General features: G+C 42.2%; 1 protein-coding gene across 1 annotated transcript; it reads left to right on the top strand.

Moving 5' to 3' along the window:
- Window positions 1-11,318: 11,318 nt before the first annotated feature.
- Window positions 11,319-17,727, top strand: LOC149421340 (uncharacterized). The gene is made up of 4 exons (XM_089635496.1): window positions 11,319-11,469; window positions 11,622-16,615; window positions 16,725-17,018; window positions 17,512-17,727. Exons 1-4 carry the CDS (start codon window positions 11,319-11,321, stop codon window positions 17,725-17,727), a joined length of 5,655 nt encoding a protein of 1,884 aa, XP_089491622.1.
- Window positions 17,728-20,668: the final 2,941 nt, after the last annotated feature.

Genomic DNA, 20,668 nt, shown 5'->3' with positions numbered 1-20,668 from the left:
TTGTATGTATTATGATTAAGAACTGTAAAACTTTTTTCTTACTCTTTTTTTGGACTGAAACGGTTTAACTGTGCCTCAAAGACTCAAAATAACAAGTTTTTTGTAAAACCACACAAGAGTCCCTAGCACTCTCAACCGTCTGGAGCCAGTGAGTCTATGAAATCCCCCATTGAGGTATGTTTTGAGGCTGAGGGTAGTCTAGAGGGGGGGAGATGTGGAAGAGGACGGTGGGGAAGTACCTAGCTATTCAGATCTGGTCACAAAGCACGGCCAAAGCCATCAACTAAGAAAAACATATATCCGTTTTGCTTGCAATTTAAATTTACGAACTGAAAAATATTCCCTATGTAATTTAAGATTTTCACCTTTTAACCAAAATGTTATAAATATCGTAAATTTATCAGTGTAAATATGTCTGCAGCGGGATGAAATCAGTCCAGTCTAAAATAAACAAATTTATATTTATCAATTTTTTTAAAGTTATAAATGCTCGGTTTTGTTGGTTCAGTTATAAATCATTAAAATTGTTGAATTTTTTTGTTAAGTGTATAATGGATGTCAGTTGAACAGCGAATATTGTTGAAAAAAATCAGGCAAATACTCAAAATGTTGGTTCCTGCCCATCATAAAATTCCCATAAAATTAATCTCCAGATAACACTGTTCCACTCGGCCAAAATAAATATAAACCCTTTTAATTAAAAACATCACTGTAAACAAGTGAGTCAGCTAATGGCTGAAACCTGTAAAAGTTTCATTTATGCGGCGGAATGTTGAAAAACGATGGAATCGGACGGCATGTTTAACGTAGCGTAAGCATATCAATTTAATATTGTTGGGGTTAGGTACAGATTGATGGAAAATACAAAGCCGAAATACAGAACTCTTCGTTCTCCATTTAGTCGTTTGTTTGTCGTCCGCTTGGCGTCCGTCGCATCGTCGCCTGGAGATGGGGGTGACTTATGACCGGGGGTAAGTATCCCTTAATGTCTCCTGTACTTTTTCATGTGCGAAGGATGCATTTGATAACAAAGGTCCCCTATTTGACATTCCCATCCCTGCGGTCAAATTTATAGCGGGTTCCTAACCTTTAAACTGAAATAAAAAAAGCAATTTGCCTTTTGTACAAAACGCTGATGGAATTTCAAATGAGATGCTTTATAAATAAAGGAAATGTTACTAATAGAATTAAGGCCTTTGAGGCGGTCTTAACCACCAATAGATTATCTCTGTATTGTTCTTCATTATTATGTTGTCTGTGAACCTGCAGCTGAGAACTTTGAAACTAATTAAAATCTCTTTCCGTTAAATATGTCGCTTATGCGAAATAATGAGGTCACAAAGGGACGCCACAGTGTTTCGTTTCATACAAGCTAGACGGAAAAAACTCTTTTATAATTATAAAGTGTTTGGAACCCTCTTGTGGGGAGTATTTAATCTGAATGTATTGAAAATTTTGGTTGAAAGTGATTAATTTAATTTTTTTCTAAAAAAAAAAAAAAAATCTGAAAAAAAATCTTTTTAATAATTAATAACAGTATTAATACCGTATTTGAGGTTTTTAAAGAAAACAAATTTAAAAAGTTTAAAATATGTCTATTTTGAGAATAATAAATATGTAAAAGCACAGTCAAAAAATATAAAACAAACCACGAAACAATTCCGAAAGTATAAATAAATGATAAAAAAATAGCTAAAAAATAATCAAAACAATCATTATTACTAATCTAAGAAAACAATTTTAGTCAAATTTAGCAACAGAACTTAATAAAAACAAGCATTAGTTGCAGAAAGTACAGTCAGAAAATAAAATAATAATATCACAAGTTATGCAAGAACAGTAACGAAACAAAAAATTATTACATATCTAATAAAGTGCTATCTGAGTCATTTTCAGCGAGATAAATTAACTGCACATAAACATCTTTAATTTTTTTAAGACAGAGTACAGAACCAATAGATTTGTGAGAAAGTGCTTAAACATATTGCTTATTGAAACTAGATGCTATCTGAGTTATGTTCAGAGGAATCATCAGAATAATGTTCAGAGGAGTCATCAGAATAATGTTCAGAGGAGTCATCAGATCGCAAACATTGCGTTCTTGACTCGGAATTGGGTGGAACAAGTAAATTTAACACTTCAGAGGGAAGTGAGCTCGATTTTTTTCTTGGAACCTCTGTAAAACTATTTATTATTGGATCTGATGTAATTAATAGCATGGTTAACATATCTCTGTTTGTTGATGTTCGGTCGATTTTTCTGGTGTGCAATTACCTAAATCTTTTACAGTCTTTATTTCGCGCCTCTTCTGACAGCTGCCCAATAGGTACAATGCACGAACTAATCACATCAAATGAATGGTATAATAGTTTATGAACAGTTGTTAACATGGTATACCAATCATATAGGTTAAGATATAACTCCTTAGTGTCATGCACATACTGTTCAAAATGTTCGATGTTAATGCTATACCCAGAAGCTATTGTACTCAAAATTATGCAAAACCTCTTGATGAGCCCCGCATCTACAACCGTTATCTCGGCACTCTTTTCGTGCTCTCGAAAAAACCAGTGTTTGTGTTGCCAAACCCAGGCTTTGGCTTATCTACAATTAATCAAAAAAAAAAAACAATATATATATATATATTTTTGTACAAAACTCTTTTTTCATTTTTTTACTCATTCTATTTCAAAACTACCAATTGGCGATCCCTTAATGAGTTTAATAACTCATGGGAATACAACATCGTTTGTTGTATGTTATTATTAATAAAATAAATAAAAAAAATCCCATTTCACTTTTAAACCGTTCCTTTAATTCTTTTTTTGTTTCCTCTGACTTGCCAGAGTTGTATTCGGTAAGCGATATGCAAAAAACATTCAAAAGTTTTTATCCAGGCATGCAATGTAGATAAGCCGAAGGAATAAAATTCTTGTCGTGGATCTCTATTGATAACCGCAGTATTCATTTCACTGGGTTTGGCACCACAAATATAACATGACATAGTCAATTTGTTTCCAGTCATTACATTGCAAATTTTGCCATCTACCATAGTTAATAACATTTTAAATTTTACATTCAAATCTACATCTTCAATGTTAATTCTAAAATTTATCAAATCCAAGAAGCTGCGATCCACTTTTTCGTTATATTCAAAGATATTAACTGTACTTGGCTTTTCAAATTTTTTTCACTGCTTGCACTGAGATTTTGAAGTTTAAATTTACTTAAAATATGATAATATATTCCCTGAAACCTTTCTTTCTTGGGTAAACTTCTTCACGTCTCGAACAATTCCTGCCTGGAAATCTGGTATGTGGTGCCTGTGAAATGACAAATTATGATTGGTGAGCATTAATGAGCAAAAATATCGAAACTGATTTGGATAGAAAATGAATTGTTCAATCTACAAAAAAAAAATCACGGAACCTTATTGATACTTTATCCGAAAAAAATTCTCGAGAAGTTAGAAATTGAATATTTTTAAACCACAAAAAAATACTCAAGTTAAACATTATTTTTTTTTTAAACTGTAATGTTTTATATTAAAATTTTATACTTATAACATACTACATACCTTCCAAAGTAGTTCATTTTTTTTGGAACCAAAACACATTATTTTAAGCACATAAACAACCTTACAGCTTGCGCGACAAGATACGAATAAAAGCAACTGATAATTCATTAATTAATTTACCTAACTTTGGGGCTCTGGAATGAGTCAACCCGTGCATTAATTACCCCAATTACAAAAGCATTTGTCACACTAACTACCTGTTAATACCCCCATGACGTAATTTTTCAAGAATTCCAAAGTGACTTTTTTCCGTCTAGCTATATGAAACGAAACACAGTGGGACGTTACGCCTTTAAAGATATGGAATGTTGGACTAAAGGAGTTGTATTAATGTTGGCGTATTTTGTTTTCATACGCGTCAACACGCGGTGCTCTGAGCAGATGTTGGAAGTATTACAAGGATGTATATATATATATATATATATATATATATATATATATATATATATATATTTGTATGTGGAAATATCAGGTTTCCAATTTCAAAGCAGCCATATGGAAAATGTATCTCTTAAAGTCGTATAAGGCTTGTCACTTCGACATTCAGGCAGCGAACCCCATTAGGCAGCAAGTAGACAGCTGCTTTTAATACTCCAAGAGGTGCTTTCTCACTGAAATTTGCAAGTTTTCAAAAAAGTTTTAAAAAGAAAAATAACCTGGGAAAAATTCTTAACCAATGATGTTAGTGCAAATGAGAACATGCTACTCGTAGCATGATGAAATTTCCAATATACATTTGAAACGGGCGCAGATTCTGGCAAATCCTGCAATAATTGACCGATTTAATAAGTTTTCATTTCTGTTAACATTATTGATTAAGGATTTCGACAGTAAAATGCCATTCATATCAATTATTACTTAGTTTGTCTTAAGGCCCTGTTTAACGGAAAATGTATTCATTTATTAAACAATTTCCCGCCAAAAAAAACTTCATTTTGGACACATGTAAAAATAATTAAACGCAAAAAGTAAATGAAAAACTAGATTATTTTAATTGGTATTTATTTTTTTGAATTTCCTGCTATGCTTTTACAAGTATTGTGAAGCTTTATATATTTTTTTATATTTTTATATTTATTTTTATATTTCTCCCGGCCTACAGAACTAACTTGGCAATAGTCATGACAGTGGGGAGAGCAATCTTGCTGTCGAACAGAATCAATTCGGATAAAGACATATTTAGCATCGGTGAAGCTGTCTTTAAAAGGCAAGCTCTATTTATGCTGGTATAGTTGATACACCGCTTTATTGTGTAATACCATTTTACAAATGTAGTAAAAAACGAAAAAAAAAATAATTTTGTAATGTTTTTAAAGGAATAAACAAATTTAATTGAAATGAAACTCCTGTTTAGGGAGGGAGAACGTGAATAATATTTTATTGAAAACATTTCAGAGATTTATTTATGTCTCTTCTTGAATACATATTTTACAAATGATTACAGGGTTTGTATTGTAGTACAGAAAAAAGGTACAAAAAATAAAGAAAATAGGTTGATATAGATAAAACTGTGTGTGGGTGATATTGTATGTTACGTGAACACCTCACTAAGAGAAGCTGTGCTGAGGTGTTAACGTGTTTGTGATTAAGTGTGACAGGTATTTATGTGTTGTAGTAGAAGGTTAATTTTTTTTTCACAGACATATATTCAAACATGTAATCACACATTTCTATGTGAGTGTATGTATTTGCGGATAATTGTTGGAAAACGTGTATAATATTAAATTTAACTTATTATATTTTGGTTATGTTTGGTTTGAAATTATAATCTTTTGAATGAAGTGAAAATCTTTATTTTTTATCCAGGCTACGATATGTTTTTTGAGAAAGTTTATAGATGTATTTACAATCAGTAATTGTTTCAGAGTGATGGGCATACTGTTAAAAAGTTTGGTTGTGTAGTATTTGGATTCAGTGTCACTTCCAAATTAAGCTTTCTTTTATTTGGATGAAATATAATATTACGTTTCGATGTTATCTGTCCATCCGTCAATCAGTTTTCAACCCTTCACATGCATCGAATCCTAAAAAAGATGAAGAGATCTGGGGCGTCCTTTCATCCCCTAATTCCTAGTTCGTCGACTGCGAGGGGTAGATAACGTCACCAACTCTGCGGCACATGTTTTATTAGACAGGTGTTTACATTCACAACCGGCGGAATAATAGTCCGGAATGTGCGCTATCTAATTTCTAGTGTATACTCACTCATTCTGCTACGGCAACTGCAATACATTGCAGCTCCCGTTAATTATCCTGCAGGCATAATCTTGAAGTAATTGTGCGGCTTCATGGAGATTTGGAATTCACTTGAGTCTGTCGGCCAGTCAAAGGAAGTGTTTTCTGTAGCTAGAATAGTGATATGATCACTTCAGATGAACTCAATATGGATTGCTTGAGGGCAATGATCGTTGCAATCAATCGCAATGATTGAAATAACATTTTGACGAGCGATTCGACGGTTATTTGAATAGATGTAAAAACACTCTATTTTCTAATAAAATTACATTTTGGATCGACGTCTTATTATTTAACTGTTTAATCGATATTTTAAGTATACGGAAGTTATGAAAAACGTCGAGCTGAAAAATAAATTACATTCGATACAAAAAATGAGGGAAACAAAAATACATTTCACGAACAAAATGAATATAACAAAAAAGGCGATATTACAAAAAATATACCTCAAAAGTATGTATAGTACGCCTATTATACACAAGTGTATAAATAATTACTTACATATTGTCTAATTTTATTTTTTATATAGTTTTTTATTACTGCCATTATTATTTCATTTTTATCACTTGATTCTATTTCTTAATATTTCATTTAATTTCCTTTATTTTATATTCAATGCATTCTATTTTATTCACATACATCATTTGAACCATACAGAATTTACCCAGTGAGATTCAAATTATAAAAATGTTTTAAAATAAAAACACTGTTATGTATTTATTGAAATTAACTTATTTTATTTTTTTGGAATATCTCGTGCAAGGCAAGTGTCCTGGGTTCGAGTACTAGTAAGTCAAAAAATATACTGTCACATCTAGATGTGACAGTATCTATGTGACACATCTAGATGTGACAGTATATTTTTTGACTTTTCTGTTTCAAATTTTCGTTTAGGAATCGCTAATATAGTCTCTAATAAATAATTAAATTATATTGTTATTAAATTTACAAAAGACAGTTTATTATTGGCCCCCTGAAGGCATTATCAATTTGTGGTGAAGCCACTTAGAGATGGTAAATTAACATTATTTTCGTATTGGTACCATAATGAAAATAAATTGATTTTATTTTTATTACCTATGCCATTATTGATTTCCGAGTTCATATCGGAAAATATGAATGGTTATTACCCTATAAAGTTTCCCTCAATTATTGTTATGTTTAAATTTGAATGAAGGTCGTTAAATTACTTTAACACCTTGCACCTTACGGTGATTTTTTTCCATTATTTCTAGCTTTCACCCTTCAAGGGTGTTCTTGGCCATCATTTAAAATTATGAAGAAACGAAAGGTTAATTTAGATATTAATTTTATTTAAATAGGCAAATTTCAAAATTACAATGAAAATTGGAGTCGAGTTCAGACTTAGAGATAAGATGTTGAATGGAGGGGAGGCAATATTAGATAAGGCTTGATAGAAGAGAGGATTTTGGTTTAGAGATGGACAACCAAAAAATATGTGATCTAAAGTTCCCACTTCTAGACAACAGAATGTACAATCTGGGGAGTCAACGACGTGAATTTTATAAAGGTGGGTAGGAACGGAACAATGTCCGATCTTCATTCGAATGAGTAAACAAATTTATTTTTTGGAAAAATAGGGGAATTGCTGAAACCACGGTTTTGATGGGATATTGAGGCACAGCAGGCTCCCTTGGATTGACTAGCAATGTGCCAATACTCTGCCCAAACATTGCGGGATCTATCTTTGATGATGGAAAAAATGTCAGATAGGGGAATGTGGTTTACGAGGGTAACAACAGGGTTGGACGCTCCTTGTTTTGCCAACGCATCCGCAATATCATTACCCATGACACCAACATGTCCAGGAACCCAAATCAGAGTTACAGTTTTACCAGAACTTTGAATGGAGGCTATCATCTCTCGAATAAGGCACACAAAGTGATCATCAGGATGAAGGAGAGGACAGGATTTAAGTTTTTGGAGGGAAATGGGAGAGTCAGAAAGAACGAGGGAATGTTCAAAATTATTTCTTCCGATCCCTTCTAATATTGTTGGGGATAGGGAGACGTGACTATATTTTAATTTGTATAAGAGAAGTAGATCATTTTGGATGATGTGAAGCTCTGAGAGAGACTAAAATTATTTACAGATGGCAGGAAGAGGTTTAGTTGAAGCTCTGATTGTAGATGAATGGGTTGAGTTAATGAACAACGAGACGCTGGGGATAACCTGATGACATTTTAGAATTTAAACATTTAAGAACAAATTTGTTGACGTCTTAAATAAAGAGTAGGATCAGAACATTCTACTTGAAGGGAATTGATGGGTAACGATTGCATCGCTCCAGTTATTATTCGCAAAGATTTATATTGAATTTTGTCTAATTTATCAAGTACATTTGAGGCAGTACTAAAAAGTGGGCAGGCATAGTCGAGATGGCTTCAAATAAGTGGGTTGTAAAGCAACTTAATTCAAGTAGGGTGAGCTCCCCACCAAACGCCAGATAATGATCTGATGATATTTAATTTTTTTCGCATTTAGTAACTAAATTATTAATATGGGAAGACCATTTAAGTTTCCTATCAAATGTTACTCCCAAAAATTTTACTTCAGAAGCGTTGGGGATTGGAGAATTTTTAAATAAAATTTGAACGGGGGGGGGGTTTATGGCGGTTTGAGAAGGTGACACACTGAGTATTTTGGATTTAAAGTTCAAGACCATTTAACGTGAGCCATGTGCAAAGGGCTTCATTAAGATATTTGACTGCGAGAGGGATGATTTTGGATTATAAGAAGATAACTATGTCATCTGCCAACTCAATAACTTTTACTTGTTCGGGAATATTGACATGCATATCGTATGTGTATATATTATACAGTAAGGGGGACAATACATCGCCTTGTTGTAAACCCTTCCAAATAGACCTACTTTGAGGATAAATATTTGGAAGTTCAATGAAAATGTTCCTATCTAGAAATAGATTAATAATAGATTGGACAAACAAGGGGGGAAGGCCAAGGCCAAAAAGTTTTTTTTTCAGGATTGGAATGGAAACATTGTCAAAGGCGCCTTCTATATCTGTAAAGATGGCAAGACAAACTTCCTGTTTAGAAATTGGTAAATTAATATCAGTGCTGGCAAGGTTATCTTGAGTGGATTTTTTTTCCTAAATCCAAATTGAGATGAAGAGAGAAGCTGTTTACTTTCGACAAAAAATTCTAATCGGTTTTTAATTATTTTTTCATAAAGTTTACTGAGGGTGGATGAAAGAGCGATTGGCCTGTAGTTGGATCCAGAGTTAGGTGATTTTTTTTGTTTTTAAAATATGGATGATTATTTGAGAACTCCAATCATCAGGCATTATGCCAGTCTGGAAGATTTTATTTAAGATGCTTAAGAAGTGGTTTAGAACATTATCTTTACTAGTTTTGATTATGCTGTAAGGTATCCCATATCTGCCTGAAGATGAGTCCTTGACTGTTGATAAACAATTTCTTAGCTCCATTAAGGTGAATGGAGAGTCTAGCTAATGATTAGACATGGAAGTATAACATATGGGAGATATTTCACCTAATTTAGGTACAGAAGAGGGGGCAATTTTATCCAAGAATTCATCTATCCATTTAGAATGAGACGCTCGAGGAGATGGTGAACTGAAGGAGGATCAAAATCTTCGGATCATAGACCAAACTTCCGAAATTGGAATGTTCGTAGATACTGAACTGCAGAAGTTGTACCACCCGGATCTTTTTTTTGACCTCAATACCCTTTTGGCATTCGATTCGGCGTTTTTGTATATAAGATAGTTCTCCATAGTCATATTGTAACGATAGGAAAGAGATTTAGCTTTCCGAATTCTACTTTGGAACATTCCTCATCCCACCAGGGAGTTGGAGAGAGTTTTTTGAGAGATTTAGTTTTAGGGAGAGGATTTGATTTATTTATTGCAGTTATGAGCATTGATTTGAAGTTATTATAGTCATCTTTGACGGAAAATATATCGGTGGCGTGTAAATTTAGTAGAGTTAAATTCATCCTACTTGGTGTGTTTCGTTTAAATCTTTGTCAAAATATGAGACTTGTTTGATTGGAAAGAAGTTTTATAAGTAATGGTGATCATGAAATGATCACTGGAATAAGGGTCGGGGGACACTGCCCACGAGGAGAGAGAAGCCAGACTAGTAGAGCATATCGAGATATCCACTGCATTGGGGTTTGTGCTGGGGCGTGAGATCCTAGTAGGAGATCCATCATTACAAAGGAAAAGATTGGATTCATCTACGAAATCCATCACACTTCGACCATCTCGGTCGTTGAAAGCAGAACCCCAGACGGGGGAATGGGCATTAAAATCACCTAATATAAAGAAAGGAGGGCTTAGTTGACTTACGATTTACAACCAAATTTATTTATTGAAGTGGACTGTTGGGGGAAGATAGACTGAAATAAAGGATGTGTACCGGACGGTGTGTACCGCTCACGGCGGCCGCTATTTCATAATGGTCGAGGCGCCGAGCGTGAGCTTGGTTTTAGAACTTACGTGGGGCTCCGATACCTCGAGTCCCGCTTGCCCCCGCATCGCTTCCCCTCACCGCCTGCGCCCGGCCGGCCCAAGCGACCGCCTGGGACCAATCAACGCGCCCGTAAGCAACGCTGTACGGGGAAATAGTTTGAATTGACTATGTATTGAAATATTTAGACTAAGTTTGAGAGAGTTCGGCCGTAGATATTACGAAATAAAAGACATTGATAAAACAGCCGGACTCTCCTTAGCATAACTAGATAATAAGAATTTGTGTAAAATTAAATATAAGAAAATTAATTACGATTTCCCCTGAATATGTTGGGCCGGGGACCCCACACTGAATGAATGTATGTACAACTGATTGATAAATAAAAATGCTAGGGAGGAGTGGTTAGGATCGATTAAAAGAGCATAAAGAGTAGAGTAGTTCTAAAGGTTGTGACCTCCGCTAATTAAATCTTAGAGGACGTCACAGCCCGCGGATCATCAACAATCGGCAAATGAAGGCAGCGCGTCGACCCCGCCCTCCCCAAAGTCGGGAGAGGGGGATTGCGCAATAAATACGGCGCGCCAGCCTTCAGCTCGCTCTCTCTGCCTTGGACCGCCACCAGCTACTCTACTCTGCTCTTCCCGACCACTTCTCTCTGGATCTGAACTTGGATACTTCTTTGACTTGGCTCCCCCCTGGATTTCTGCCCCTGCCTGCCTCCTCCCGCACCGAGGATAAAGCAGATTCCGGCCCCAAACTGAGCAAGGATAAAGAAGATTCCTGTACCGACCGGAGCAAGAATAAAAGCAGATTCCTTTACCGACCCGAGCAAGGGTAAAGCAGATTTCTACCCGGACCTAGCGGCTAACTACGGACTGACCGGCCCCCTATTTTACAGTCTGTGTAAAAGACCTAGCTGGTCGATTACATAGTGGTCCTTCGAGCCGGATCTAGTCACCAGCCGCTACGATGTCCTGGTCGCTCCGCTCTGGCAAGGGCGCCCGTGAGGAGGGCGCTCCCGAACGAGATGACATACGCCGCGGCCCCGAAGTGCCCGGCCCAACCCCCGCAGCAGCCCCCGGCCCAGATCATGCCGGACCTGCTGCACATCAAGCTGAACTGGCTAGAGCACGAGCTGCCCGGCAGCGGCTCTGGCCACCGCACCCGCCCCTACCGCAGTCTCCGCGGATGAGCGCCTCACATCAGATAGCGAGGCTTCCACAGAGAACACTCTCCGACAGCTGCAACAAGAACTGCGGGCCGAGAGAAAACGCTCCCGGGACTCTGCCCGGCAGATCGAGCAACTAATTGCCGCGCTCGGAGCTTCAAGGCTGCCGCTCGAGACACCGCAGCCGCTCGATTCATCGCGGCTGCCTGAGACGTCGGCATGCCGCCAAGCCGACCGCAGCATGCGAGCCGCCCCGCCTGGAGGCCCAACCACGTGCGTTCGAAGCACATCTCCCGCCAACCACGCCTGATCTTACTACACTGGCGGGAGGCGGGCCATTCCCGGGAAACCCGACGGCGGATGAAACTGCCCGCCACACGCAAGATTGGGTAAACTCTAGACAAGACCCGTTCGCACACTTCACCGCGGCTGTGGTAGATGCCATCCGCAGCTCGCAGTCTGGAAGTACCCCGAGAGCCCAGGAGGAAGACAACCGGATGGTTTCCCTCATTGCCCGGCAATCTGCAGCCAAGGACCTGCCGACATTTTCCGGGGACCCGGTTGAGTGGCCAACCTTTCACGCACAATACCAACAATCGACCGCGATATGCGGGATGACGGCTGCTGAGAATCTAATAAGATTACAGCGCGCGCTGCGCGGAAAAGCGCGCGATGCCGTCAACCCTCTCTTGATGGACCCCGCTCAGGTCCCGGAGATTATTGACGTGCTGAAGCACCGTTTTGGCGGCGCCCACGCCATTGCTGCCGTGATGTACGAAAAGGTCAAGAAGTTGCCGCTCCTGCCTGAAGACGCCTCCTACGAAGCAATAGTTGAATTTTCGGGAACTATTCAAAATGTCGTTGCCTCGCTAGGTAACTTGTCGGACAATTACCTAAGCAACCCGGCTCTACTCAGCGAGGTGGCCTTCAAAATGCCGCTTGCCCTACGCATCGCGTGGCTCGACAAGGTCGCAGACAGGGCCGCCGCTGCCGATATCCACCAGTTTGCAGCGTTCCTGAAGCGGCTAGCAAATTCCGTCCCGAGGTCGGGTCTCGTTGACTCTGCCCGGACATCCCGGATCCGTCGCGACCAAGTGCACGTGCAAAGCACTTCGGCGGTGAGAAGTGAGAAGATCGCGGTAAATAGTGAAAATTGCGCAAAATGCAACAGTTTGCACAAATTACGAGAGTGCCCGCAGTTTGCCGCGATTGACATTCCCGCCCGGTGGGACCTAGTGAAAAGTGCGCGCGTGTGCCACAAGTGTCTAGACAAAGGGCATTACACGCGGGTGTGTAAATTTCGCACGAGCTGCGGCGTTGGCACGTGCCGCCTGTCACACCATAAACTATTACATGACCCCGCGAGGTACAATACAGCTCCCTTCGTCGCAAGTGAAACTGTGAACACGACTTGGTTCGGGCAAAGTTCGGTTTTGCTTAAGGTAGTTGCGGTGAAAGTGTGTGGCCCGAAGGGGCAAGTGTCTACCCACGCGCTGCTCGACGAAGGGTCAACCGTGACCCTCGTCGATGCCGAACTCGCTGACATAGTGGGGGTGCGCGGACCACCCCGTGGACTCCGTATACATGGTGCCAATGGGATGTGCTCATCAGATAGCGCATCCCAGCGTGTTAAACTTTCCGTGCGTGGTGACGGGGCCGAATACCCAATTATCGCAAATACAGTGACGGACCTAGATCTCCCGCGACAAACAGTGGCCGGCCGCCGGCAAGTGAAACCACGGCTATTAATCGGCCAAGACAATGTACATTTAATAGTGTCGCGGGAGGTCCAAGAAGAAGATGGCGGCCGCATGACGTCACGAACCGCGCTCGGCTGGATCAAACATGGGGGCACCCGGCGTGACGTAGATAGCGGCACCACGCTAAATATGATCGGCGAAACGGCTGAAATGGGCAAAATCGGTGAACTCATCAAAAGGCACTTTTCAGTTGACTCGCTTGGCGTGAGCCGGGTGTCCGCAGATATACAGCGTGCCGAGGCCCTCATGGAGAGCACAACGCGCCCCCTGAGTACGGGCAGGTGGGAGACCGGCCTACTATGGAGGGAAAATAACTCATGGTTGCCCGACAACCGGCAGTGCGCGGTAAACCGGCTAAGCGCGCTTGAACGAAAACTGGGAAGGGACCCCGAACTGGCGGCGGCGTACTCGGCAAAAATTGCGCAATTATTAGAGCGCGGGTACGCCATCAAGCTATCCGACGCCGAGGCAGGCGCACAGGCAAAGAGAAAGTGGTACCTGCCTCACTTCGCAGTTACCAACCCAAATAACCCCGGTAAACTGCGTGTTGTATTTGACGCCGCTAGCCGTTGCCGGGGTACATCCTTAAACGACCGGCTACTAACCGGGCCCGACCTCCTCTCATCGCTGTTGGGCAACCTGCTACGGTTTCGTGAGGGCAAGATTGCCATAGCCGCCGACATCGAGGAAATGTTCCTACGAATTCAGATAAAGAAGGAAGACCAGCTTTCTCAACTTTTCCTGTGGCGAGCTACGCCACTGGAGGCAACGGTTACCTACCGGTTAACCTCCATGATGTTCGGCGCTACTTGTTCCCTGAGCAGTGCCCAGTATGTACGTAACAAGGTGGCCGAGCAAGGTGCCGCGGAATTCCCCGCCGCCGCCGCCGCGGTACGCAATAAATTTTATATGGATGACTACCTGGATGCGGCCGACACCGTGAGCGAGGCCGCAGAGCTGGTACGAGGCGTCAGCACACTTCTATCCCGGGGAGGCTTCCATCTCGCCAGCTGGGCCTCCAATGTGCCCTCCGCAATCCAGAGCATACCGGCGGATAAAAAAGCAAAGTCGACCGTCACGATAAATAGCGGCGCCGGCGCAGATACTGAGAAGGTGCTCGGTCTAGCGTGGGACCCAGTCGGCGACCACTTCATTTATGATTTCAAGGAGACGGAAGCAGCTGAGCTCGTCGGGCACCCAACAAAGAGGCAGCTGCTGAGCACCATTATGAAGATCTTTGACCCGGTGGGATTCGTGGCCTGCCTCACCGTGCGATCAAAAATCCTCCTTCAGGACGTTTGGAGGTCCAACGTCGGCTGGGACGAGCGTATCCACGACACGCACGCGGCGCGGTGGGCCGGCTGGATAAAAGCGCTGAAGGTGATTGACATCCGAATCCCGCGGCGTTGCTTTCAACAAAAGAATGGAGAGTTTGAGCTTCACCTCTTCTGTGACGCCTCTGAGGCCGCATGTTGCGCAATAGCGTACCTGGTGGAGACAAACCAAGAGGGAAAACACGCCACCTTTCTGGCGAGTAAATGTAAGGTGGCGCCCCTCAAACCCCTTTCGATCCCGCGGCTCGAACTACAAGCGGCACTCATGGCAGCCCGCCTCGCAGTCAGCGTTAGAAAGGAGATGCAATGCCGCATTAATAAGACTACATACTGGACAGACTCCATCACAGTCCTGTGCTGGCTGCGGACGGACCCAAGGAGCTACTCAGCGTTCGTCTCCAACCGCCTGGGTGAGATTGACGACCTATCATGCGTCAACGAGTGGAGATGGGTCCCGACTAAGCTTAACCCGGCGGATATTGGCACTCGCGACATTGAGATGCCTGTCCTGACGCCCAGTGGACCGTGGTTCTCGGGACCACCTTTCATCACCGCCCCGGAGAACGAGTGGCCCATGCAAAAAGGCCACCACATGCAGCCCGACGAAGGCCTCTTGGAGGTGAGGACAAAGTTCGTAGGCCTCACCATCACCACGGAGGAGGCCTTACCCAATCTCGAGCGTTTCTCCTCGTGGCTACGGTTGGTCCGAACTACGGGATGGATGCTGCGCTTCATTAGGAGGTGTCGAGAAGGACCCCGCCGCGCTCATCAGGAGGGCCTTCTGCGCGCCGGTGAAATCCGCGCCGCCGAAACACTCTGGGCCCAGAAATGTCAATACAAAACATTTAGAGCAGAGATCCGATCCCTACGCAATGACGCACCGGCGCCGGTTGGCAGTCGGCTCAATGCTCTTACCCCTTTCCTCGGGCAGGATGGGGTTCTGAGAATGGGCACACGGCTACAAGCCGCAAAGGTAGCCCAAAGCGTACGAACCCCTGTCATACTTGACGGGGACGACCCGTACACACGCTTGTTAATCTCCCATCATAACAAGAAGGGAGGTCACGCTAGCACAGAGCAAACGATGGCTGACTTGCGTGCAAGTTTCTACATTCTAAAACTACGAACGAATATTAGAAAAATAACGCACGCATGCACCACATGCCACGCGCGAAAAGAAAAACCGCACCCCCCGCTAATGGGCCAACTACCCGCCGCCCGACTAGCCCACCACGTGCGTCCGTTCACTAACTGCGGGCTGGATTATTTCGGGCCCATAGAAATCACCGTCGGCCGGCGGCGGGAAAAACGATACGGGGCTCTTTTCACGTGTCTCTCCACCCGAGCGATTCACATTGAGATCGCACATTCTCTCACGGCCGACGCCGCGATCATGGCGATACAACGGATGACAGCGCGCCGAGGACAACCTCTTTCGCTCTACTCGGATAACGGGACGAATTTTCGCGGGGCAGACCGCGAGATGAGGGAAGCGACCGCAGCCCTGCGAAATGACGGACGACTTCAGGACCACCTCGCTACTCAAAGCATCGAGTGGCATTTTCTCCCGCCCGCATCACCGCATATAGGGGGAGCGTGGGAACGCCTTGTGAGGTCTGTAAAACGAGCTCTAGAGGTGGTGCTGAAGGAAAGAGCTTCCAGAGAAGAGACGCTGCTGACCGCTATGGCTGAAGCAGAATTTGCAGTAAACAGTCGGCCGCTAACACACCTGTCGGTCGACCCCCGGGACGAGGAGCCGCTGACGCCCAACCATTTTTTGCTGGGGTCGGCTGGAAAACGCCCACACCTGTCGCTGTACGGCCCCAAAGATGAAGAAATGTGTCTGCGAAAGCAGTGGCGCATCGGCCAACGGATTGCCGACATGTTCTGGCGGAGGTGGCTGCGGGAGTATTTGCCAACAATGGCCGAGAGGCATAAATGGCAACACCGAAGTGCTCCCATATTGAAGGACGACCTGGTACTAATCGCCGACCCCGCCCTGCCTCGCAACAGCTGGCCAAGAGGGCGTGTGATCGAAGCCACGCCAGCTGCCGACGGCCAGGTACGAGCAGTCCGGGTACGAACCAGTACCGGAGAATACATACGGCCGGCGGTAAAAATCATCGTCCTCTCGTCAGCCGCACCACCGGATCCTGCATCGGCATCCACAGCAGCATCCACATCGCATCTACATCAAGGCGCCAGCCATCGCGGACGCCGGCGCCAAAAACCCCGTCCTAGCTAAATGGGGCGCAGACACCGCTGCGCCGGGGGGAGTGTACCGGACGGTGTGTACCGCTCACGGCGGCCGCTATTTCATAATGGTCGAGGCGCCGAGCGTGAGCTTGGTTTTAGAACTTACGTGGGGCTCCGATACCTCGAGTCCCGCTTGCCCCCGCATCGCTTCCCCTCACCGCCTGCGCCCGGCCGGCCCAAGCGACCGCCTGGGACCAATCAACGCGCCCGTAAGCAACGCTGTACGGGGAAATAGTTTGAATTGACTATGTATTGAAATATTTAGACTAAGTTTAAGAGAGTTCGGCCGTAGATATTACGAAATAAAAGACATTGATAAAACAGCCGGACTCTCCTTAGCATAACTAGATAATAAGAATTTGTGTAAAATTAAATATAAGAAAATTAATTACGATTTCCCCTGAATATGTTGGGCCGGGGACCCCACACTGAATGAATGTATGTACAACTGATTGATAAATAAAAATGCTAGGGAGGAGTGGTTAGGATCGATTAAAAGAGCATAAAGAGTAGAGTAGTTCTAAAGGTTGTGACCTCCGCTAATTAAATCTTAGCGGACGTCACAGCCCGCGGATCATCAACAACCCGCGAATGAAGGCAGCGCGTCGACCCCGCCCTCCCCAAAGTCGGGAGAGGGGGATTGCGCAATAAATACGGCGCGCCAGCCTTCAGCTCGCTCTCTCTGCCTTGGACCGCCACCAGCTACTCTACTCTGCTCTTCCCGACCGCTTCTCTCTGGATCTGAACTTGGATACTTCTTTGACTTGGCTCCCCCCTGGATTTCTGCCCCTGCCTGCCTCCTCCCGCACCGAGGATAAAGCAGATTCCGGCCCCGAACTGAGCAAGGATAAAGAAGATTCCTGTACCGACCGGAGCAAGAATAAAAGCAGATTCCTTTACCGACCCGAGCAAGGGTAAAGCAGATTTCTACCCGGACCTAGCGGCTAACTACGGACTGACCAGCCCCCTATTTTACAGTCTGTGTAAAAGACCTAGCTGGTCGATTACAGGATGTGTCCTTTATTTTAGCTGCAACCATTTGGAAGTCAGCGCTGGGGGGTTTGATATTATTTATTGGGGAAAATTATATGGATTTTTTAATAAAAATGGCAGCACCGCCGCCCGTACCTTCCGGACAATCATCGCGGAGACAGGAATACCCTCCCACATTAAAGTGGGTGGATGGAGTAAATCAAGTCCTCGAGATATCAGCCAATTAAATGAGGTTTGAATTTAATAGGTTAAGGAGATCAGATTTGTTAGAAATAGCACTTCGGCTATTCGACTGAAGTATTCTGACATCCTGAAGAGTCATTTTGAATAAATGATTTTAATATGTAAATAATAGAAGCAGCATTGGACGGTAAATTAGCTTAAGAATAAATTGGGTCAGTTAGAAGCATAACAAGAGTTTGGATAAATGAAGAATTGTCTTGAGAGAGTTTTTCAGAAAGATTTAGAGAGTTCATCGAGGACGGATTATAATTATTTGCACACCCATTCGTGGCATTTGAAAGAGATGAACCATTGGGATTTAAGAGCAGTGAGTTGTGTTGTTGCTGATCGTATCCAGGAGACGGTTTAGAGATAGCGTTTTTGTATGTGAATTTAGTTGAACGAGAAGAAGTTGTTGTATAGGAGGGAAGAAGGTTGGATGAGGAGTTGCTGGATAAAGCCTCAACAAATGATTTTTTGATAGGCGGGGATAGTTTAGAAGCCCGCAGAAAAGACAAGTTCTGAGAGGCCATAGAAATTTTAATATTTTTTTGGCGAGAGTGTTCTAGGCAAGAAGTGTTGATAGCTGTATGTGAGTCTGAGCAGTTAAAACATTTAGGTGAGGAAGAACAAGGACATTTGTTATGATGCAGGGCTAGACTCCTTTTGTTTTAATATTTTATTCATTAATTTATTCTGCATCATCACATTTATCCTCGTCGATTCTCTAACCTAGTTAGGAACTGGGCGATTGTCGCGGGTATTGGTTTTGGTAAAATTTAGAATCATTATTTAAAATTTAAAATCTGTACCGGGCGGAAACAGAAAAAAACAAAAACACTTCCTTGCCTGCAGAGAAACCAGAGGGTGGGCCTGATCTCTCGGCAGACGACAGTCACAGTTTTCCGGAGTGAAATTTTTTGGGAATGGTTTCCCTTTAATTGGAGTGGCGAAGTCTAATTTTATACGCGGAAATTGCATAATAAAATCGTATAAATGGTGTAAAATACGAAGTTCCATAGTGGAATTAGTTCCGTGGCTCGTTCGAATATTGTAACCACGCGGCATCATGAATCGCAAACGGAGTCAGACGTGTGATCTGCTTGAATCCGACCCATCCTTTATGGGATGAAGAAACCAGTGGCTTAAAATATTGTGCCAGGTTCCCGGAAACCTAAGGATAGTATTCTTTCTCGCGGTTTGGCACTACGCCGACCGCATTTTCACCAGGGCCGTAGGGAGGCCTATTTTTCCTTACATAAAGGGAATCCTCGCCAGGATACACGGATGCGACCGCGGGCACCAGATTCCTCTTCCTCAGTCGCCAGGAGGCGGAACTGACTCTTCCTCTTGCTCCGTCTGGAGCCCCCTGGAGCTCAGCCTGATGAGGTGCTGCTCCAGCTCGAGTAGGATGTTACTTAATTAGCTAGATAGATAAAGCGTGGTCGGAACCTTGGGGGTAAGCTTATATCTAACTTTTATTATATTGTTTTCGTTATAACTCACACGGTAGAGTGTATAGACTTATATTGTATTCGAAATAATATACATTAATGTTACTCTAAACCTTCTTTCCTTGACTCTAAATTACACATTGTAACCTGACACATTTCTGGTTTCGAACCCAACCCCCTGAGAACCCTGGGATCACAAACATTCTTGTGGGTATCTAACCCTCAAGAATTGGCGCTTCCAGTACTGGATGAAGTTTGTGATTCCACATTCATTATTATAACCTAAAATGTCTGGTGAGTATTGTAGGCTGCACGTAGCAAGTAACCATAGCAACTACTCTACGAAGCAATTGGTGACCCACTTAAAACACGGCTATAAATGTGTCAGGATTGTGTTTTTTTTGGATGGTTTAGGGTTATTTTGTTCTCTTGGAGCTCTGATACATAACCTAAAATGTTAAACTTGTTTGTTAAATGTTAACCCGATAACTGTAAAAGTGACAAAAGTGAAATTGTTATCGCATGATTGTATGAATTTCTTATGTGCGTTGTTTTAAGGAATTGTGTGAATGTTAGGGATCATTCCTCCTTTATGGTACCGTTAAATAATAAATTGAAACATGTTTATTTATTAATGCAGTTGACAACTGAATATTATTATTATTATACACAAATAACAACGCATATCGAAGTAACGGGAGTTGGTTCATTGCCATTAGTTCATAGCATGGCTTGCGTCTTCGCTAATAATTTCAAATAATAAATGTGTATTCTAATTAGGTAATTGTTTTCATTTTGAAAAGTGATTCTTTTTTTTCTCGTGTGGATTTAATACGTGAATAAACAATATTATATTATAATACATTGTTCAGTATTACAATAGTACGGAAAAAACAGGGCTGGCAAAGAAATAAATATTTTATCAAGGTTGCCACAAATTTTTTCAAGGTTGCCACAAAATATATATTTTTTTTACCTTATTTATCAAGGTTGCCACAAATATTTTTCAGGGTTGCGAAATTTATTTTTATTAATTTTTAATTGGAAAAAGGTACGCACTATACTGATGTGTTTCTACTTAATATACTTCTTTTGAGTTTTTGCTTTCTAGTATTGTCATAATATGTTATAGACAAATTCTTTCGGCTTTTTTGAAACAAACGGTCATCTTCTTTTTCTATTTTATATCA

This window comes from Hesperophylax consimilis, chromosome 9 (genome assembly GCF_061612785.1).
Source record: "Hesperophylax consimilis isolate HC1 chromosome 9, BYU_Hcon_1.0, whole genome shotgun sequence".
NCBI classification, from domain to species: domain Eukaryota; kingdom Metazoa; phylum Arthropoda; class Insecta; order Trichoptera; family Limnephilidae; genus Hesperophylax; species Hesperophylax consimilis.
The sequence above is the reverse complement of the archived record's forward strand: the minus strand, read 5'-3'. Positions and strand labels throughout refer to the sequence as shown.